The sequence below is a fragment of the Myotis nattereri genome (assembly GCF_964212035.1).
Source record: "Myotis nattereri genome assembly, chromosome: X".
NCBI classification, from domain to species: Eukaryota; Metazoa; Chordata; class Mammalia; order Chiroptera; family Vespertilionidae; genus Myotis; species Myotis nattereri.
In genome coordinates this window covers 97,078,074-97,100,699 of record NC_138078.1, presented here as the reverse complement: position 1 = coordinate 97,100,699, position 22,626 = coordinate 97,078,074, and the positions used below count along the sequence as shown (strand labels likewise).

At 46.0% G+C, this 22,626-nt stretch overlaps 1 protein-coding gene across 1 annotated transcript; it reads right to left on the bottom strand.

Annotated features, from left to right (window-relative positions):
- Positions 1-7,631: 7,631 nt before the first annotated feature.
- On the bottom strand, positions 7,632-8,324 carry CLDN2 (claudin 2; the record flags this gene model as incomplete). Its single annotated transcript, XM_081081515.1, has 1 exon — positions 7,632-8,324. The coding sequence occupies one exon, from the start codon at positions 8,322-8,324 to the stop codon at positions 7,632-7,634; it is 693 nt and encodes a 230-aa protein (XP_080937641.1).
- Between the last annotated feature and the right edge of the window lie 14,302 nt (positions 8,325-22,626).

Here is a 22,626-nt window from a genome sequence, read left to right as displayed (position 1 = left end):
ATCAGGGCTGGCAGCACCTCCATTGCCACCTGCTGCCAGTGCCACATCGCAACGCCTGCCATGTTCCACGCTGCTCCCTGGTAGTCAGTGCACGTCTTAGTGAGTGGTTGAACTCCAAGTTGAACTCCCAGTCAAGGGGACAATTTTTATTATATAGCACTAGAGGCCCAGTGCACAAAACTCATGCACAAGGGGGCAGTCCCCTCAGCCCAGCCTGCACCCTCTCCAATCCGGGACCCCTCGGGGGATGTCTGACTGCCAGTTTAGGCCCGATCCTGAGCATCAGGCCTAAACCAGCAGTCGGACATCACTCTCACAATTTGGGACAGCTGGCTCCTAACTGCTCTCCTGCCTGCCTGACTGATTGCCCCTTACTGCCCCCCCGCCAGCCTGGTCACCCCTAACTGCCCCCCACCATCCTGGTTGCCCCTTACTGCCCCCCTGCCAGCCTGGTTGCCCCCAACTGCCGCCCCACCCCCCATGGCCTGGTCCTCCCACACAGCCTGCTGTTCAGTCATTTGGTCGCCCCTCATTAACACCCCTGACGGCCTTGTCGCTCACGCAGCCTGCTATTTGGTCATCTGTCCAGTTGTTTTGGTTGTGACGGTCCCTGGCTTTTTATATATTAGAATGCTTGTTTTTTAACCAAGGCATTTAGTGTCTTTAACCCAAGGGATAAGGTCTTCACAATTTCATCAGATATCCTTTGTGGGAGATGCTGATCCACTCTCTTGCATCCCATTGGGTAATTTCAGAAATAAATTCAAGTGAAAGACTTCAAGGAACATCTTCTCTTTATACTTTTGGTGTGACTGGTTTTTCTCCTGAGTAACCCAACAGAACTTTGTCAAATATCACAGACTATGAAAGTGCTATTGAAGCCCTGACCAGTTTGGCTCAGTGGATAGAGTGTCGGACCGTGGACTGAAAGGTCCCAGGTTGATTCCAGTCGAGGATATGTACCTTGGTTGCAGGCTTGATCCCCAGTAGGGGGCATGCAAGAGGGAGCTGATCAATGTTTCTCTCTCATCAATGTTTCTAACTCTCTATCCCTCTCCTTTCCTCTCTGTAAAAAATCAATAAAAATATATTTTAAAAAGAAAACAAAAAGAAAGTGCTATTGGAGAAAAGGAGTTACCATTGAAATGCATCATAGCCTGCCACAATGCTTATACTCATTTGGCATCTAATTCCATATCTCATTATACTTTCTAATATCTGTTTGAAGGCATGTGAGTTTTCTCAGTGTGGTCTTCACAAGGCTGTTTGCAAAGAGAAAGTTCTTCAAAGCCCTCCAAGGAAGAGATTTGTGAAATGGTAAGGGTGCCATGGGAATTCACGGATGACAGGAAAATAGGACCTGATGATTTGCCTTTGTACAGTGATTTTCTGCTTTGTGAAGTCGTGGAGAAATTAGGCCCAGAGCAGAAACCTGTAGGCAAGAGTTAAGGAGGAATTCTTGAGCTGCAATTTCCAGGAAACTGGTAGGTTGTGTGAGGTGGAGGGGGGGTGATCAGATTATAGCTTCTGTATTGCTGTGCCTGATAATAGCCTGTTAATATTTTATCAGTGATCACCTCATAGCACGCAGTAAGCCACCACTTCTGGGGAAAAAGAGAGAGATAATTTGCTGGACTTCCTGTTTGAGTCTTCCCCCCAACCCCTATTAAGATAACAGAATTTCTCATCAAAGGTAAGAGCCGCCTGGGAAAGGAGACCAGGCTGGGTAAAGGCCAGGCTTCAGCCAGCTGAGGAGGAGCACAGGCACTTCCCAGCCTGGGGCCTCTATGTCCCAGTGGGCAGCTGAAGGCATGACAAAATGACCTGTCCATGGCCCTGGGCTGAATGAGAAGAAACTGTTGACTCTGCAAGGCCTCATTTGCCTTCCTTTACAACTGTGCCCCTTTTCCCACACCTGTGTTTCTCCTCTGGTCCAGAGCCAAAAGGTCTCAGGTTACTTGGGTGGTCACTATCTCTGCTGCCCCCAGCAATACCATAGACCTTCCCAAGAGAAGGAACTGAGGGAGACGAGGCTGAGCCCCAGAGTCACTATCTGCATTAGAGCTGTTTGGGGTTCTTGTGAGGTAAACTCAAAGGTGTTCTGGGTTGCCCTAACCGGTTTGGCTCAGTGGATAGAGCGTTGGGTTGCAGACTCAAGGGTCCCAGGTTCGATTCCGGTCAAGGGCATGTACCTTGGTTGCGGGCACATCCCCAGTAGGGAGTGTGCAGGAGGCAGCTGATCGATGTTTCTAACTCTCTATCCCTCTCCCTTCCTCTCTGTAAAAATTCAATAAAATATATTTTAAAAAACTTTAAAAAAAAAGGTGTTCTGGGTTACCTGAGTAGTGTCCCCCTGTTTCTTCCTTAGCGCTGCACTCCACCCTATTTGTCTATTTCCTATGGGCCTTCAGCTAGAGAAGCAGTTTCTTTTCATCATTCTTCCCCCAGAAGCTCAAGTAGTGCCAAAGCCTCCTTTCATATTAATTGGGACTTGAGGGGACTTACATACCTTTTTAAACTAGCCCCTGACATCCCAATTTACGGCAATTTTCCCTTCTCACAGGAAAGACTATATTGTGCCTTCAACCACACTTCGGTGTGCATGACTTATCTTTCCTTATTCACCTTTGTAGTCCTCAAAGCAGACATTGCCTGACACAGACTAGGAGTGCAGTTGGTGTGGGCTGGATGGCTAGAGAGTTGGTTGAATGGTTGTTTAACTGACTGGGTAAAGGTCTCACAGAAAGTTGGAAATTGCCTTCCCACCAAGAAGCCAGTTTTAGCTTCCACTCCCCTATTAGTGATCACGTAGCAGTGGGACACCAGGGCCCCAGGGGGGTGGCATGAGTCACCATATTATCAGAGGAATGAGGGAGGGCAGAAACGTCTCTCCTTGTGCAAGGGTCAGAGTCATGAGTCTGAAGCATAAACACAACAGCCTTCACTAACCCCTTGGTCTATGGCTAATCTAAATTACTTTATGATGGAAGGCAATGAGGTTAACTGAAAGCTATTCCACATGGACCCAGACTCAAAGGGATTTCTAGGAAATTATTTAGATCAAGGCTTTTCTTGCTTAACCAGTTGCTCTTTGTTGGCTCTTGTCTGCTTTCCCTAGTTGAGGATGAATTTCTAACTCCTTCCATAGAATCTTTCCAAATTAAAAGGAGCAGGAAGAACACTTGAGATTTTGTTCCCTGCATATGTCATCAGTTTAGCTCAAGTAAATTCTTATTTAAAAAAAGGGGGGGGAGAACCTCCAAGTCAGCCTTATCTTAAGATGAAGGGAAGGTCTGTGCCCTGATTTCCTCAAAGGCCCTTAGATTACAGTAGCATACAGGGGCAGGAATCTAAAGAGCAACAGGTGTTCTTATCATAATCACAGACCCTGTGGGAAGGGTTTCCAAGCTTATGTTCAGACTCTGACACTCTATGACTTTAGGGAAATTACTTCGCTCAGCCTCCATTTTATTTCCTGCAGAAGATCCATTTCATTGGGTTATTTAGAGCATGTAATAAATTGATGGATCTGAAAGTGTTTTGGTTGCCAGGTGGTGGGGCATTAGAGCCCATACCAAACTGGTGTCCATTCAGCATAGCAGAGTCAGCAAGACAACCCATTTTCTAACCTTCAGTGGCCCCAGTTGAGAGCACTTGGGTTCCCGGTTCCAGACCAGAGACATTACTTCTTATTAAACTTCTGTTCATCAAGCCCTCTCTCTCTACCTTTATTCCTGCCTGCTGCCATTCCTTCTAACTGGGCTTGGATGCTGGAGTCCTAGCCTCTGCACCAAAGAAGGCTCACTTCAGGAGTGTAATGATAGTAGTGCGCGTTATAACAGGTTCCTGTGTACTGAGGCCCACTAGATCCAGGGGCTGGGTAAGCTCAATCTTGTAGGGCCCCATATGGTCAGTGTTGCCATAGTTAACATCTTCATTAGTTAGGCTTTGTTAATTCCAAAAGAAGTTAAAACAAAGCCAAATTGTTGGCCTCCCAAAATCCTATACCTCCAGAGTTAGGGTAATTGGAACTGAGATGTTGTGACTTATTCAAATATAAGCTTGGCATTTCCTCTGATGGGACAGTTAGCCAAGCCCAGGTTGGCCAGCTGGTATACTCAGTGAATTTGTCCTGCTCTCCCAGATCCCCCTCAGAGGAGACCAGGAGAGCCTATGTGTTCCCAATGTTACCTTGTTGGCCATAAGTTATTTTCCTCAGGCAGCTTGGGGACCACTGTCAGGCTCTTCCTATTGGCTGTGAACATTATTGAATCAGCAGAGTCCTATTTTGGGAGTCAGGAGACTGGGGCACTAAAACCATCTGTGTAACCCTAGGAAAATTTCTTTACTTATGTGGACCTTAGTTTCCCCATCTGGCAAATGGAGATTATCAGATCTATTTCACTTTCCTCACAATGGTTACTCAGAGAATGAAAGGAATAAACACATAGCAATAAATAACTTAAATGAAACAATTATTGTGAAAAGGAGGAGCCCTGGGCAAGATGAAAAATTTAAAGTTTTCCTGGGGAGGAGGGGTTTTACTTTCATAATCTACACTAATAAAAGAGAAAAATGGTAATTGGCGTACGGCGCTACCCTTTTCATTGGCTAATCAGGGCTATATGCAAATTAACTGCCAACAAGATGGCGGCTAATTTGCATATGTAGGCACAATGCAGGGAGGCGAAAGGGAAAGCAGGAAGAAGCCCCCTGCCACTGACAGTGATCGGAAACCCAGGGGGGAGCTAAGAGCTGGGGGCCAGGGCATGATCGGAGAATCAGGCGCCTTTGCCGCCCTGGCCAGTGATAGCAGAAGTAGGGGTGGAGCCAGCGATGGGAGCTGGGCACGGTCGAAGCTGGCAGTCCCAGGAGCTAGGGGTCCCTTGCCTGGGCCTAAAGCAAAGCCCACAATCACGGCGCCCCCCGCTGCCACTGCAGGTCCCGCTGCCTGGGCCAGACGCCTAGGCCAGAGGCGTTAGGCCTGGGCAGGGGCGGAGCCTGCAACCGCGGGGAGCTGGGGGTCCCCTGCCCAGGCCTGACACCTCTGCCGGAGGCCTCAGGCCTGGTCAAGGGGCCAATTCGGTGATTGGTGATTGGAGAGTGATGAGGGTCAACTCCTCTGGCTGAGGCATCAGGCCTGGGTGGGGGGCAGAGCCAGGGATTGGGGGGATATGATGGTCCCCTTGCCCAGGCCTGAAGCCTGGGTCAGAGGCATCAGGCTTGGGCAGGGGGTGGAGCAAGCGATCAGAGGGAGATGGGGGTCCCCTGCCCAGGCATGATTCCTGGGCCAGAGGCCTCAGGCCTGGGCGGGGGCCAGAGCCAGTGATCGGGGGGAGATGGGGGTCTCCTGTCCAAGCGTGACACCTCTGGCGGAGGTGTCAGGCCTGGGCAAGGGGCCGATCAGGCGATCGGAGGGTGATGGGGGTCAATGCCTGAGGGCTCCCAGTATGTGAGAGGGGGCAGGCTGGGCTGAGGGACACTCTCCCCCCCACCTCCCCCCACACCCAGTGCACGAATTTCGTGCACCGGGCCCCTAGTATCTTCATAAAAGTCTAGAATTTTTCTATCCAGCCAGAGGGAATAAAGGCCAGTTTCCATCTTACCCTTCCCTTAGCCCAATTCTCTCCATCACACCTGCCCTGTATGGGCCACTTTGAAAGAATAAAACAGTTATTCAATCAACAAATGTTTATTGATCATCTACTATTTGCCAAGCACTCTTACAGATAGTCTTTATTTGTAAGTCTGGAGGATACATAGATGTCTAAGATATGGCCCCTACCCTCCAAAAGTTTACAATGTACTTGTGAAATCAGATATACAAACATAAAAATATAACTAGGCATCAAAATTATGAATGATAAGCATCAAAGAAGTGAATTGTACATTGAAGGAGGGGAAGAAAGGGACGGAGTGGTCAAAAGACGCTCAATGAAGGAGATGGTGCTGAGCAAGTTGTTCAAGCATGAGGAAAACTTGGCAAAAAGGGATAGGGCTTTCCAGTTTGGAAGAACAGCTTCAACATAAGCAAGGAAGTGGAAAACATGCAAGGCATGCTAGATACAATGACTGGGCCCTTTCTGCTGGCACTGAGGTTTGGGCAGGTGTGCTGGGGTTCTTCAGAAGTTGTGAGTAAAAATGCCTTTGGTTTATGACTCACACCTCCACCCCTACCCCAGGGGAAATGGAGCTTTTTCAGGTCTTGGAGCTGAAACTGTCTGCTTGGGAACTATTCTGTACTTTCTCACCTCACCTGAAATCCCAGGCAGCAGCTCAGCTATCACTCAGATCAGGGTCATAACACCTTGGGCCTGATTATTCTACGCTGAAGCCCTTGGATGCATTCTGGAAGCTCAGGACTATCTGGTAAAGAATGCTGGGGGAATATGAACGACAGCATGAGGCCCACCTTGTGCTGTGGTCTTTCAGTCTCTGTAGTGTGTTCTATGGTTAGACCCCCGAGGGTCTGATCTCAGCCTTTGGGCTGATTTTCTATTAGGTTTGAAGACTCTCTGGGAGGCTGACTCTCTCTGGCCCATCTACTGAAGAAGCACACATGTCCACTTAGCTTCTTAGATATCAAAGTTCTTATTCTTTCTTGGGCACCGGTGTCAAGGAAAAATATCTTTCACAGTCCCGCACAGCTCCCACACTCTCATCTTCCAGTCAAGGGCCATCTCTAGAAAAATTAGTTTCCCATTTCTAAGGAAACCATTGTGTGGGGCCCTTAGCCTTGTTATTTAGCAGGAGACCAGGTCAGGTGCCTCAGAGGGAGGCAGAAACTTCAGTGAAAGTTGGAGCTACAGCTTCTGAGGCAGTTCCTCAATGGAGTAAGAGTCTGCTGCTGCCTGGAGTGGAGTTTTATGTCATATCTTCTTTCCTTGTTTTCCTCTAGCTGTGGGCTAAATCCCTAACCCACAAGTGTGAGGGAATTCTGGAATTTCTCTGGGCAGTAGCTCTGGTCTTTTGGGTCCTCAGCTACCTTCCTTCCCTGTCATCCTGCATCCAGTTGTTCTCTGTTCCCTCTGTACAGTGTGATGGCTCTATTTCTGTTCATGCACAAATCAGTCTGAACTCTGTAGAGTCATAACAAGAGTGGGATGGACTCTCCAGGACCCATTAGTGGACAGTCAGTTTATTTGGAGGGAAGCTTGAGGAGGAGGATTTGAACCATCTTCATAAAAGCCATCACTCTTTCTTTCCTCAACCCCCAGCAATGAGCTGAGAGCCAACCTCAGCTAGAGGGTCAGTCCGTGGGATGTGATCAGTGGGTTTATGAATGGATTGCCAGGTAAACCAAAAGGCCAATTGGATCTGTGGAGTCTGGCCTAGAGTAGGGGGTGGATTTGGAGTTGAGAGTTGGGGGATTCAGGGTGTAGGGTTGGGAACTAAGATGAAGGAAACTGAAAGACTGGCTTGGTAAGCATATTGACAGTTCAACCTGGACACTGTCACACCAGCATTCATTTTGCATTCTCTTGGTCCCATGGCCAAAGTCAGTCTATCCTCAGCACCACCTTCTGACATGATCCAGCAGCAATGTCTATCACCTGTGGCCCTGTGGGGGGGCTGTCCACTGTTTTTTACAGACCCAGCCACCACCACCCCCAGCTCTAGCCCCTGGTTCTTCACACATACCCTGTCAGGCTGTAGGAGTTAAACTCATTCTTGACTTTGGGTGGTTGACCAGATGTTGGAGAGCTCCTAGTGGTGAGGGGCTGGGCCCGGTAGGCATCATAGTAGTTGGGGCGATTTCCCTGGGGTGAGCAGGAAAAGGAGAGGATGACTCCAGCTACCAGGGAGAACAGGGAGGAAATAATTCCCAAGTAAAGGGCCTCTCCGATTTCAAATTTCATGCTGTCAGGCACCAGTGGGGAGTAGAAGTCCCGCAAGATCCCATGAAGATTCCAAGAAACAGGGATGAAGCTCAGGAGGCCTCCAAGGATGAAGAAGACTCCACCCACTATCGCCACTCTGTCCTTGGCTCGGGAATCCTGGCAGAAGACTGTGCATCTCATGCCCACCACAGAGATAATGCAGGCCAACGAGGAGATTGCACTGGACGTCACCATCATGGCCTGGGCAGCCTGGATGTCAGGGGGCAGGCCTAGAAGAGTGCTGTAGATGTCACACTGGGTGATGCCTGTGCTGTGTGTGGCACACTCCATCCAGAGGCCCTTGGAGAAGCCGACTGCCGTCACAATGCTTGCACCGACATAAGAACTTGTTCGCCAGCTGGGGAGCAGCATGGCCACCAGGGTGCCTAACAGTCCCAGAAGGCCCAGGATATAGCCTATAAGTTGGATGCCAAGAGAGGCCATGGCAGACCTCTCAATAGAAGTGTCTTCAGGGCTTGCCTTCTTGTGTTCTGGCTGCAGCTCTTGCTCCTTGGATCCCAGCCTCTACTTCCTAATTTCAGAGAGTCTCTGCTATGCTGACTTCTCTTCTCCTTACAAGTGTCTGTGGGTGACCACAATCAGGCTCAAGAAGGCAGCTAGAAGACCTAAAAAAAAATCCATAAACCAGATTAAATATTGACCAGAAGCTTATGAGAAACCAGAAAATACCGGGTGCCTTTTGAACTTTGTTATCTTTAGAAATAACACACGAGAAAGGAAAAAAAAACTGAAAGTGGAGCCAAAATGTCATCACCTCCTGCGTAGGCACATGCCTTAGGTTGGCAGCCAGACAGAATTAGGGGCCAGACAGATGGCCACTTTCGAGAAGGTGATGATGGCAGTGGCAGTTGTGGCTGTGTTAACTCCACGTTAGGCTGCTGGCTGGCGTGGTTCTGTCTCCAAGGCCTTCTGTTTAACACATTGCCCAGCAACAGTGACACAGGGCCCCTCAATTGCAGACTGAGGCCAAACTCCAGGAGACTGGACCAAGAATAACAGGTCCTAAGATATAGCCTTGGACTCCAAGTTATTAGAGGCCTCTTGAATCTTCAAGGGCCTAAAAAGCAGTGGTATAGCTCTGGGTCATCCTGCCCATGGTGAAAATCTACTCCAGGGCAGGTTGGGGCAGGCAACAAAGTCTTTTGTCTATACTTTGAGAGTTCAGGTTCTCTAGGACCTGCCCAAATCCCCCTCCACAGGATAGCCTAAGGCCTGCATATATAATACACCCAGACATTTCCATCTGCTTTCCTAATAGATGGCCACATCAGCCCTAGACCTCTCAGATGATGTGGGAGGACTCTGGAGCAAAGGTTGTTCCAGGGCCTGGATGGAGCCCTGAAATTCCTTGGGCTCTCTGTTAGGGTGAACAGAGGAAAGGGAAGCCAAACAGAGAACTTTGTAAGGGGAAAACATATAAGCCAATCCTTTGGAATCTCAGAGCTGTCCAGGATTTTGCAGTGTTGAAGGAGCCCCTAATCTTGCCAAGGTTCAAGACACTAAGGGTAAAGGGCACATCCTTCCTCCCATCTTCTACAAGATCCTCCAACCCATAAACTTTCCAACCCAGTATAATCCGGCTATTTCATTTTAGCATTCCTCAAAATTTCTCTTACCTTACCCAACTCTTAAATGTGAGTTTTCCTCAAAAGTCCATCCTTTTTCTCAATTAACACTCTATCCCTGAGTACACCTATGCACTTTCATGAATTAATCTCACACCCATCCACTGGCATTCCCAGATCTGTATTTCCAGCATAAACCTTTCTCCTGAGCTTCAAGACTGCCAAAGCAATTACCTATTTAAAATTACTTGAAAATCTCATAGGCACCTCAAATTCAATGTGCTTAAGTGAGAAATATCGTACTTTTCTGTGTATAAGATGCCCCCATGTATAAGACGCCTCTCACTTTTCCAACCCAAAATTAAGAAATCAATATTTTAAACATTTTGCTGGTTTTCCTCTTAAGGTCTTCTTTTTTGGCATCTTAAGGAGTTGTTCTCCCTGTTTTCCCCACTGGCTGATCATGCACTCAGTGGGAGGAGGTCCAAGTTGTCTCTCTGCAGCTCTGTTTCCATGCTCTTTTGCATAGCTGATTACAGTTTGAATTTTGCAGAGTAAGACAATCGCTTATTAGTATTTATATATATATTTTTATTTTTTGACATCTTTGTGGGCCCAGAATGCTCTGGTCCCTGTTGCATCTGCATACTCTCCACCTCCACCTACAATTATGGCATCAGCTGACATCAGTAACAATAAGGCTCATGATTGGAGGAAACCTGTTTGACAAGGTATGGGCAGTTACGCACCCACATGGCCCCCTCCTCCGCTGACTTCCGTGTATAAGATGCCCCTCGATTTTCAGTCTAACTATTTTAGAAAAAAATAGCGTCTTATACATGGAAAAATATGGTAGTCACTTCTCCCATCGCACCCCTCCACAAGCAGGTCTTCCCTGGGTTCCTGAATGACACAGTGAAATCTCTATCAGATCAAAATCCTGGGAGTGATTCTTGATACCTCTCTTACACTTATCCCTCATTCTCCATGGTTACTGTCTCACCAATTCTACCTCATGACTATACCTCAAATCCATAGTTCCCATCTCTCCATCCCCACTGCTACTTCCCTAGTTCAGAGCTGCTTCATCGTTTTTCCTCTGGACTATAATAATGACTTCCTAACTGGTCTTACTTCTAATCTTGCCTCCTCCAATTCATTCTCCATGCTGTTGCTAAGGTGAGCTTTCAACATATTAATCTGATCAAGTCACTACTCTACATAAAACATTCCAGTGGCTCCCACCAGCTAAAGAATAAAGTCCAAACTTGTTTGTATCCTATGACCTCTCAAGCTTCATCTCTTGTCGTTTCCCTCCTCATACTTTATGCTTTGACTAAACTAAAGTACTTTCAGTTCCTTAATCAGATCATGTTATCTTTTGCTTACAAACCTGAGCATTGGCTGTTCCTTCTATGCAGAATGCCTGGCATTCTTCTCCCTCTGTTCAGTGCCTTCTTATGCTTTAGGACTCAGCTCAGATATCTCTTACTTTAGCCGGGTTCAAGTGCCCCTCCTCTATGTTCTTACAATATCTTGTGTTTACTTACCTCCACCATAGTAAGAATAATAAGAACAGTAACACTTATATAGTGTTTCCTATGTGACCATTATAAGCACTTCACAAATGTTAACTCATTTAATACCACAATAATGCTTTGTGGTACCCAAATCCCCGTTGTACAGACGAGGAAACTATAGAAATCCTTATTCTTCCCCACTAGTCTGTAAACCATTTAAAGTCAAGGACCGTATCTTATTCATTTCTGTATCTCTAGTGCCTTACACAGTGCATTTGAACACCCAGAGTGGTGACAAAGAGAGAGATAGAGAAAAAAAGAGACAGAGAAAAACAAAGTTTCACCATTTTATATGTATACGCATTTATTGAATATCTTATCTCCTCAACCAACCTCTGAACAATTTGAGGGAGGAAATCATATATTAAACTTCTGTTGTGCCTCTGCTGTATTGGGCATATGGTTGATAGTCAATAGTATTCCTTCCTCCAAGATGGATATGACAATGCCAATGTTGATGCAAAGCAGTGGAGAGCAGGGGCCAATAAACATTTGATAGGAGGTAGGAAGGGAAATCTAGCTTGGATCTCAGCTCTGTCACTTTCCAGCTGTGACCCTGTGCAAGTCATTTCCAGGCATTGGCTTTCTTATTGCTAAATGGGGCACAATTCCTGATCCTGACTGCATCCCACTGGGCCTTCAGTGCTGCTTGGAAGTTCTTCTACATTTCCCTAGTGAGCATCTCCAGGGGACCACTTCAAATACTTATCACTCTTTTTGAGCCACCCTCCCTCTCCTTTTTCCAGCTATTACCCTATCCGCAGCATTCTCTTTGCAGCCAAAATTCTTAAACAAGCCATTTAATATTGATGTCTCTACTTCTTCCCTTTTCCACTCACTGCTCAACCCTCTGCAGCCTTGCTTCTGCCATTAACCCTCTACTGAAAATATTTTCACTAAGATTACCAATGATTTCCTTATCCCAAAATCCAATTTTCATATCCCTGTCATTTCACCTTGTCCCTCTCCTTCATAGAACTGTCTTCTCCCTTGTTTTTTATAACACCACTCCAGTTTTCCCTGTCCCTCGAAATGATTCTCCTATGTCTCTATTAAAAGTTCTTCTGCCCCCTCTATAAATCTGATTATTCCACTGAGGGTTTAATCTAGACTTTTTATTTTGTATATTTTTCCATTCACAATAGTCCATGTTTTTATTGGGCCTCCTTTTGAAGGGGGAATTGTTCATGGATTGACTGATTTTCAAAATTTACTTTTTTGTTTTTATTTATTTTTATTTTTTTCCAGCACCATTTATCCCCTCTATGCCTTCTCCCACCTCCACCCATGCCCCTTTCCATATTTTCCATAGGTGATCTCATCCACTCTGTCTCTATGCTAATGACTTCTAAGTCTAGACCTCTAGCACAGATCTCTCTCCTGAACTCAAGATTTGTGTATTCATCTGCATTTTGAATGACCTCATCTGAATGTTTTAATGGCACCTCAAACTCAACATTGATTCCTCACCTCTTTTTTTACATATAGTCATTTATGAAGTCCTATCAGATCTACTGTCAAAATATATCCTGAATAAATCCATTTTTCCCACCTCCATTGCCTAAACTTTAGTTTAAATGATGCAACTATTATCTCTTGTCTATTTGGTAATCTCATAGGCACCTCAAATTGGTCTCTTTAATTCCACTTCTGCCCTGCTCTTGTAATCAACGATCCATCCAGTAGTCAAGGATCTTTCTAAAATGGTGTCTTTTTAAATTATTTATTTATTTAATTTAAATCCTCACTCAAGGAGTAAGGATATTTTTTCCATTGATTTTTAGAGAGAGGGGAGAGGAAAGAGAGAGAAAAACATCCAAATGAGAAAGACACATCAATTTGTTGCCTCTTGCTCATGCCCTGACTGGGGCTGGATTGTACCTGCAACGGAGGTACATGCCCTTGACTGGGAATCGAACCCTTGATCCTTTGTTCTGAGGGTCAAAACTCTAACCAATGTGCCAAACTGGCTGGTCAGTTCTTTATAAAATGGAAATGAAATCATAAGTGCCACCCCACCTCTTTACTATGCTTAATAAAACCTCAGGATCTCTTATTTGTTTTCAGGATGAAGTTCAAAATCTAGCCCAAGATGCCAGGCAAGTCCTCAGTTGTCTGACTCCTGCTTTTCTTCCCAGCTTCAAACCACACACACACACACACACACACACACACACACACACACACTCCAGCCATACCTGAACACATGCACTTCTCTGAATTTGCCTTTTTCTCTGTCTCCAAACCCTTAAGCATGTTATTTTACCATCCACCATTTGCCTGACTAATTGCTAGCCATCCTTCAGGATTCATCCTCTCCTTGAAACCTTCCTTGAACCCCTCTTTCTATCCAGTCTGTGTTAAATACTTTTCCTTTGTACTTCCCATCTTTATCTGGGATTTCACTGAATGTTGATGAACTACCTTAAATTTTGGTTGGGAATGACCTCCTGCCTCCCAGTTCCTGCTTTAGCCTTTCTGGAATGCTGACCGAAGTGTCCAGCTTGAGTTTCCCATGGAATTCCACAGTGTACCCAAGAAGATATCCTCTCCTCAGACCCAATCTTGACTCAGTAAGAGTAAGTAGAACGGGGGAGGGAGAGGCAGAGTAAAAACAAACAAACAAACAAGCAAAAACATCACTGAGATTTGAAATCTCTAGGAAGTCTGACTTAGCAAAGCTAGGCAGGAGGAAGAACGAGTTGTTGAAGCTTATGCAAATGGAAAAAATGTTCCAATGTGGGTCAGCTTTCAGCGATGATCAGGAAGTCAGTGGTGGACAAAATAGCAAGTGATTGGGCGGTGGCCCAGACTAGATTCTGGTTTTGTTTGTGTGATGAGCAGTAGAGGGTTTAGAGAAAGAGTCCTGGCCTGAGAATCAAAAGACCTTGGAAATTCTTATTAGTATGGACTGGCTTTAGCCTTTTCTTATCAAAAGAAAAAAGCTGAGGCTAATTGTTTTCAAGATAGGTGGTATGGTGTTTCAGGAAAAGAGCCTGGGCTTTGGAGTCAGACAAGGATTTGGTCTTGCCTCTGCACACTCTAGCTGTGTGGCCTTGGGAGAGTCACTTCAATTCTTTACACTTTAGTTTCCTCATATGTAAAATGGGAATGACAACTGCCTCTAAGTGTGGTCATGGCAGATAGTAGGCCCTCAACAAATAGTTAATTGTATTCTAAGCATATTGATGACCTAAAGGGTAGTGTCAAAGTCACACCAAAATGTATGTGTCTTGGTTCTTCCTGGAACCTGTTCAGGAAGTCCCCTAACTTCTTCAGGCCCTAGTTTGCTCATGTCCAAGAATTTGAGTTTCAAGTAAGGTAATGGGGACAGAAAGCCACTTTGACAAATATAGAAGACTGAACAGCTGTTATTAGAAGCAGGCAGCTATAAAAGGAACTCCTCTCTCTGAGGAATCCTCCTAGAAGTCAAGCCCTGGCTATTACAGAGTAACAGAGAACTCTAGACCTTGCCAGCTGAATTTGTTCTCTGGGCATGGAACCAACATATTCCATGGCCCAAGGGCTGGGCAAGAAGGCTTCATTTAGGATCCTTACCTTAATCTTCCTTAGGGGAGGGATTGGAAGTGCAGGAGAGGATTAGGGGTATCAAGATTGACAGCATTTTCTCAATTAACCACTTCTTTCCTGGGTACTTGCTCCCCTAGTCCCTGCATATCTTACTTGAGAATTTTGTGAATAGTACCCCTTCTTTGGGAGCACCCTCAAAAGATTGAGTGGAACAGGACAAGTGGGTTTCTCCATCCCTTGATCTCAGAGGAATCTGAGACACTTGCTGTCCTCTCTGTATCTCACCCTCAGCTGCCCTAGTAAGTGGCAAAGCCATTTCTTTGAAGCCCTACTTTCTGGAAAGTTTGTGCTTGGAGCAGTTCACCTTTCCTTCTGTATCAATTGATTGATGACAGTTCAGAGAACTACAACTGGATTGAGAGATTTTCTAAATAAGTTAAAAATAAGTTTATTTTTTTCCTAATCATCAAAGTAAGCACTCTCATTTTAGAAAGCTAGAAAATGCAGAAAGGCAGAATTTAGAGAACGGATATCACCTACAATGTCTGCAACTAAAATGCTGTTAATGTTTTGTTTGAAACTGCATTTTCAAAGAGAATACTTGAAGAGAATAATGTCTCCGTCCAAAGAAGGAACTTCTTTTGTTTTTGTTGAGATATAATTGACATATTACATTGTATTAGTTTTAAGTGAACAACATAATTATTTAATATGTGTATATATTGCAAAATGAATACCACAGTAAATTTAGTTATCCATCACATAGTTACATTTTTTTTCTTTTTTCTTGTGATGTGAACTTTTAAGATCCACTATCTTGGCAACTTTCAAATATACAATACGGTATTTTCAACTATAATCACCATCGCTGTATTACATCCACAGGATTTATCTTTTAACTGGAATTTTGTACCTTTTGACCATCTTCACCCATTTCACCCACCCCTGCCTCTGTCAACCACCAATTCATTCTCTGTATCTATGATCTCAGATTTTATTTTTAGATTTTACATATAAGTGAAATCATACAGTGTTTGTCTCTGTCTGGCTTATTTTAGTTGGCATAATGCCCCAAGGTCCATCCGTGCCGTCCCAAATGTCTAGATTTCCTTCAAAAAAGGAATTTCTAATTAAAGACTTGCAGACCAGTGGGGGAAAGTTATTTAAGGACTTGAAGGGGAGGCCTTATTACTTCACTCAAATTCTACTTTCTGCTGACTCCCTGAACTTTCATGCTGAGGAAGGCACTGGTCCTGGCTGTGAGGGAGCACCCTGTCCAATCTTCCTTAACCAACCTGATTGTTAGATAGAGGTGTAAACTGTAGCTTCTTTCCTTCCATCCTTCTCTCTCAGTCCTTTTGTTCTCAAAAGCCCTATTCAGAACTTATTGATTTTCAGAGTGCTTCCTGTAGCCCTGTAGGTTCAAAGATAGGTAACTTTGTGGTACCCTTGAGGAACAAACACTGCTAAACCATGTACTATGGAATTTTCTCTCCCTTGCCCTTCCCTCAGAAACCCAAGGTGGCCCAGCCAGACAGCACTATGAGCCAAATTGAGAGTAACTAGGAAGGAAGAGACCACCTAAGTGAGCTTAAAAGGCAGCAAATAAATTGAAATTGAGACACTTACGAAGTATTTCTTTTGCAGAGCCTTGGAGGAGATGTATGACCCTGGAGAAGATCCTGAAGGGATCCTGAGGGAGGAGAGCAAGGTACAAGGGGCCCCAGGCTGGGGTGATAAAGGATTTCTAATTGTTAGCAGCAGCTTTGCAAAATCCATTTGCAAATCTTAGCATTGGGTCAGAGACTTATTTCAGATCAGAATTAAACCCCTGGAGGCTGTGGAAGATTGAGGTGCTTAAAAAGAAGTTTGGTGACTTTGGGTTTTTCCTGTCAAAAACTCCAGCTGAGCTTTTGTGTGGTGACCTCCGTGAGCCCAGGAGAGGCTTTGGGGGAGAGCAGTTTGACCCAAGGAGGAATTCAGAACATTTCAGCTTTGGGAGTAGGGAAAGGAGAGTGTTCTCTTATGCCCATTAGGTGTTCCTGGCTAGGGGCCTTACAGCCCAGCAGGAAGTAAGCCTCATGACACAGCCTGGTAGGCTAGTGCCCAAGCAACCCTGTGCTGTCTATAGCCTCACAAACTCTTCCATGCAATTTGTTCTCCTGCAAGCCCCCATCCCTACTCCATTCTTAAGGTTGACCCCAACGTAGAAGGGCAAACATGAATACTGCAGGTAGGTTCAAAGGACAGATCCTTACAAGGTGGGAAGGAGGTGGCTATGATAACCATGGGCCTCCCCTTTATACCACACACAAGACTACCATACTCTATATCACTTCAGTCTCCCACAAGGTCTGTGGAGTGGAGTACAGAGATTGGGTTTCTTCTCCAAATGAGAAAAAAAACCACTTTTTTTCTGGATTTGTTTGTTTGTTTGTTTTCTGATCAAACAAATAGTAGATGCTATTGCAAGGAATTCAGAAAATAAAGCATTAAGAAGAAAATGGAGGTTTTTATAATATCACCAGCAATAGGTATAATGTTCATCATTGTTAACATTTTGATGTACTGTAAAAGACATGAGTAAAAATATTTTTTTTACAAAATTGCATCACATTATACCCTGTAATTTTGTAACCTATCATTTCTAAATAATGTAATGATATGACATTGACATGATCCTATTTCTTAGTCAATTGAAAAATAAATCTGGCCTGGACGGTGTTGCTCAGTGATTGAGCATTGGCCCATGAACCAGGAGGAGGTCATGGTTTGATTCTTGGTCAGGGCACATGCCTAGGTTGCTGGCTCAATCCCCAGTGGGGAGTGTGCAGGAGGCAGTGATCAATGTTTCTCTCTCATTGATGTTTCTCTCTCCCTCTCCCTCTCTTCCTCTCTCTAAAATCAATAAAAATGTATTTTTAAGCCGAAACCGGTTTGGCTCGGTGGATGGAGCGTCGGCCTGCAGACTGAAAGGTCCCAGGTTCGATTCTGGTCAAGGGCATGTACCTGGGTTGTGGGCACATCCCCAGCGGGAGATGTGCAGGAGGCAGCTGATCGATGTTTCTCTCTCATCGATGTTTCTAACTCTCTCTCTCTCTCCCTTCCTCTCTGTGGAAAATCAATAAAATATATTTAAAATATATATATATATATATTTTAAAAAAATAGATCTGGATCACTCTCTTATGGCTGCATTGCATTCAATTATATAGATACTAGGGACCCAGTGCATGAATTCGTGCACCTTGAAAGGAACTGTGGACCGAGAGGCTACGGTGGGCACAGGGTCAGGTCTCAGCCCATCCTCTACGCCAGTGATGGCGGACCTTTTGAGCTCGGCGTGTCAGCATTTTGAAAAACCCTAACATGCCGAGACCGGTTTGGCTCAGTGGATAGAGCGTCAGCCTGCGGACTGAAAGGTCCCGGGTTCGATTCCGGTCGGGGGCATGTACCTGGGTTGCGGGCATAATCCCCAGTGGGGGATGTGCAGGAGGCAGCTGGTCGATGTTTCTCTCTCATTGATGTTTCTAACTCTCTATCTCTCTCCCTTCCTCTCTGTAAAAAAAAATCAATAAAATATATTTAAAAAAAAACAAAACCCTAACTTAACTCTGGTGCCATGTCACATATAGAAATTTTTTGATATTTTCAACCATAGTAAAACAAAGATTTATATGTTTGATATTTATTTTATATATTTAAATGCCATTTAACAAAGAAAAATCAACCAAAAAAATGAGTTCGCGTGTCACCTCTGACATGCGTGTCATAGGTTAGCCATCACTGCTCTACGCCCCAGCCCAGCCCCTCCCACCACAGCACCCTGTCCCATCTGCCGGCAGCCCTACTCCCACTGCTGCCGCTCTCACACACTGACAGTGCAGAGCAATTTGGGCCAGCGCCAGCAGCAGGTGCGAGCAGCAGCTGCTGCTCCAATCACCCCTCAGGAGTAGGGGGAGGTGGTGGAGCCCTCAGGGGCAATCAGAGCCAGCAGCCACTCCTCATACCCACTGATGGCACTGAGCGATTGGGACCGGCACCGGCAGCGGGTGCAAGCAGCAGCTCTGGAGCTAGCAACAGGTGTGAGCAGGGCCAGCACCGGCAGCAGGTGCGAGTGCTGGGCAGGACTGCGACATGTGGGAGCTAAGAATTTTCAGTAACCACCAGAGGCTCATCCTGATGACAGCAACTGGTGCCTCGCTGCCGGGAGCCGGTCCATCCTTGCTGTTTCAAGGGACCTGGCTTATATGGCATACTGTTCTTAATATTTTTGCTCACCTTCTTGGCACTATGTGTTTTAACCAAGGTCACCTCTCTAAGAAAGGTTGTTTCCCCAGGTAGGGATTTTCCCCTGAAGTTAGGGAGGGAATAAAACCCCTTAACTAAGTGCCAGACGGGTAATTAATCACTTTAACTATGAACAATCATGCTTAAGCTACATAATCTTTACTCCCTGGAATGGAGATAAGAAACGCCCTAACCTTTGGAATAGAGATTGACAGGATTGGAATCAACTGGTATAAATACAGATGTAACAAGACAACAGGACACAGAACCTAGACACAGAACCTAGAGACAGAAGAACTTCACTGGAGAGAACATGGCAAAAGATCCTGGACAGAAACTGGAGACAGAACCTAGAGACAGAACCTAGCGAGAGAACATGGCAAAAGATCCTGGACAGAAACTGGCCTCAGAACCTAGAGACAGAACCTAGCGAGAGAACATGGCAAAAGATCCTGGACTGAACCTGACTACAGAAATTGGCAAGAGAACCTGACTAGAACCTGGTGACTGAACCTGGCTGGAGATCCTGGACAGAACCTGGCTGGAGAACCTAGCGAGGGAACATGGGTACAGAACCTGGCTGGAGAACCTGGAGAACCTGGCTGGAGAACCTAGCAAGAGAACATGGACACAGAACCTGCCTGGAGATCCTAACCAGAACTTCGCTGGAGATCCTGACCAGAACTTGGCTAGAGATCCTGGTTAGGTTGCTGATCAACTGAACGCTGTCTCGGTGTCATTCCTTCTTCGTGGACTCCGTTCACACCTTTGGGGACCCCTGGACCTGCTGGGGCTGGACCCCAGCATTTCGCCTTGGTCTGGCGCCCCCACTCACCTGCTCCACCATCCCACCACTGCAGCTGATGCCTGCCATGTTCTGCTCTCTGCCACCTGCTGCCTATGGCCCGCCATGTTCTGCACGTGCCCCCTGGTGGTCAGCGCACATCATAGCAATGGGTTGTTCAGTTGTTCTGCTGTTCAGTCTATTTGCATTTTAGCCTTTTATTATATAGGATACTAGAGGCCCAGTGCACAAAATTCATGCATGGTGGGGGGGGTCCTTAGCCCAGCCTGCGCCCTCTTGCAGTCGAGGACCCCTTGCTCCTTACCGCCCACCTGCCTGCTCGCTCCTTACTGCTTGGCTCGCTGCTTCTTAGTGCTGCTGCAGAAGCAGGAAAGGCTCCTGCCACCACCACTGAGCTTGCCAGCTGTGAGCCCGGCTTCTGGCTGAGTGGCGCTCCCCCTGTGGGAGTGCACTGACCACCAGGGGGAAGCTTCTGCATTGAGTATCTGGCCCCTGGTGGTCAGTGCCCATCACTGCGCCTGGTTGTTCCAGTCATTCTGCCATAATGGTCTCTTAGGCTTTTATTATATAGACTAGAGGCCCAGTGCACAAAAATTTGTGCACTCGGTGGGGGGGAGGGGAGGTCCCTCAGCCCAGCCTGTGCCCTCTTGCAGTCTGGGACCCCTCAGGGAATGACCACCTGCTGGCTTCGGCCCGCTCCCTGGGGGATTGGGCCTAAGATGGCAATCAGACATCCTTCTGGCAGCCTGGCAGCCCTCGGGGGATGTCCACTTGCCAGTGGGGAGCAGGCCTAAACTGCAGTTGGACATCCTTAGCACTGCTGAGGAGGTAGGAGAGGCTCCCACTACCACCGCTGTACTGGCAGCCATCAGCCTGGCTTCTGGCTGAGCAGAGCTCCTCCCATGTGAGAGCGCCCTGACCACCAGAGGGCAGCTCCTGCATTGAGCGTCTGCCCTCTGGTGGTCAGTGTGTGCTGGGATCCAACCCCAGCAGGTCCAGGGGTCCCCAAATGTGTGGACGGAGTCGGTGAAGAAGGAATGACACTGAGACAGCGTTCAGTTGATCAGCAGCCTAGCCAGGATCTCCAGCCAAGTTCTGGTTAGGATCTCCAGGCAGGTTCTGTGTCCATGTTCTCTTGCTAGGTTCTCCAGCCAGGTTCTCCAGGTTCTCCAGCCAGGTTCTGTCACCAGGTTCTAGTCAGGTTCTCTTGCCATGTTCTATCCAGGTTCTGTAGCCAGGTTCTGTCTCTAGGTTCTGAGGCCATGTTCTCTCGCTAGGTTCTGTCTCTAGGTTCTGTCTCCAGTTTCTGTCCAGGATCTTTTGCCATGTTCTCTCCAGTGAAGTTCTTCTGTCTCTAGGTTCTGTGTCCATGTTCTGTCTAGGTTCTGTGTCCTGTTGTCTTGTTACATCTGTATTTATACCAGTTGATTCCAATCCTGTCAATCTCTATTCCAAAGGTTAGGGCGTTTCTTATCTCCATTCCAGGGAGTAAAGATTATGTAGCTTAAGCATGATTGTTCATAGTTAAAGTGATTAATTACCCGTCTGGCACTTAGTTAAGGGGTTTTATTCCCTCCCTAACTTCAGGGGAAAATCCCTACCTGGGGAAACAACCTTTCTTAGAGAGGTGACCTTGGTTAAAACACATAGTGCCAAGAAGGTGAGCAAAAATATTAAGAACAGTATGCCATATAAGCCAGGTCCCTTGAAACAGCAAGGATGGACCGGCTCCCAGCAAGTGTGTGTCATAGTGACCAGTCATTCCCAGTCCTTCTGCTGTTAGGGTCAGTTTGCATATTACCCTTTTACTATATAGGATAGAGGCCTGGTGCACGGGTGGGGGCCAGCTGGTTTGCCCTGAAGGGTGATCTGGATCAGGGTGGGGGTCCCGCTTGGGTGCCTGGCCAGAAATGAATGCATTACCCAGCATCTCTAGTTGAGCAGTAATAGCTGGACCTACAATCTAAGTCTCTAGATATCTGGTTCAGTGAACTTTCCAGTGTATCACACTAACTCCCTCCTAAGGATTCCTATGCAAAAAAGATAAGACTAGTGGCCACTATTTATTTGACTCTTTCTAGGTGTTAAGCACTGTGCTGAGGGTTTTCTATATATTGTCTCACTGAACCACTGAAGAGTAAGGCCTGGGTACCAAACTTGGCCAATTCTGGAGCTTGACTCTTCATCATTATTCTCTACCCCATTTTTTTAAGTAATATCAAAGCAATCAGTCAGATATATTGTCTAGAGAGAATTTAGTGAAGCAAATCAGAAATCATTGTCTTTCTCAAAGTGGCCCATAACTATCTTGCAAGTGCAAATGAGGTACTGACCCCTGGCAGTAGGTGCTACTCCTTGGCAGGCTGGGACAAGCTCAAGGGTAATCCATGCCTGAGCTTAGGCCTGGAATTTTGGAGGCATGAAAGCAAGGAAGAATGATAGTAGGTTAATCCTCTAATCAGATTGTGTCACCAGAGACAAGTCTTCATATCTTCTTTCTCTAGGCTTCACCCAGCTGACTTCCCAAGGCTGGGCTAATGAACATGAAAGCATTTTGACAAATAAGGAATGCTGGTTGAGTACAAGACAGAATATGTAAAAGGGGTGCCTTATTGTGACTGTGCAATTGAGAATAGGAAAAGGCAAAAAATGATAATAATAAAAATAAATAAATAAAAAGAGAATAGGAAAAGGCAAAAAATGATAATAATAAAAATAAATAAATATAAAGAGAATAGGAAAGGGCAAAATCTTAATGGCAGGTGCCAAGGCGGATGAGGGTACTGTGTTGGCAGGATGTGGTTACCAGACTGGCATTCATTCAAGGACTAGGTTCTAAAGCTGTGTTTCCTATGGGTCGGCACTGCCAGATCCTGGTGGAATCATGCCAAAGACTGATTCCTCAGTGTTCAACCTGGGAGGCTCCTTAGTAATCTTCTGGGACCCTTGCTGAG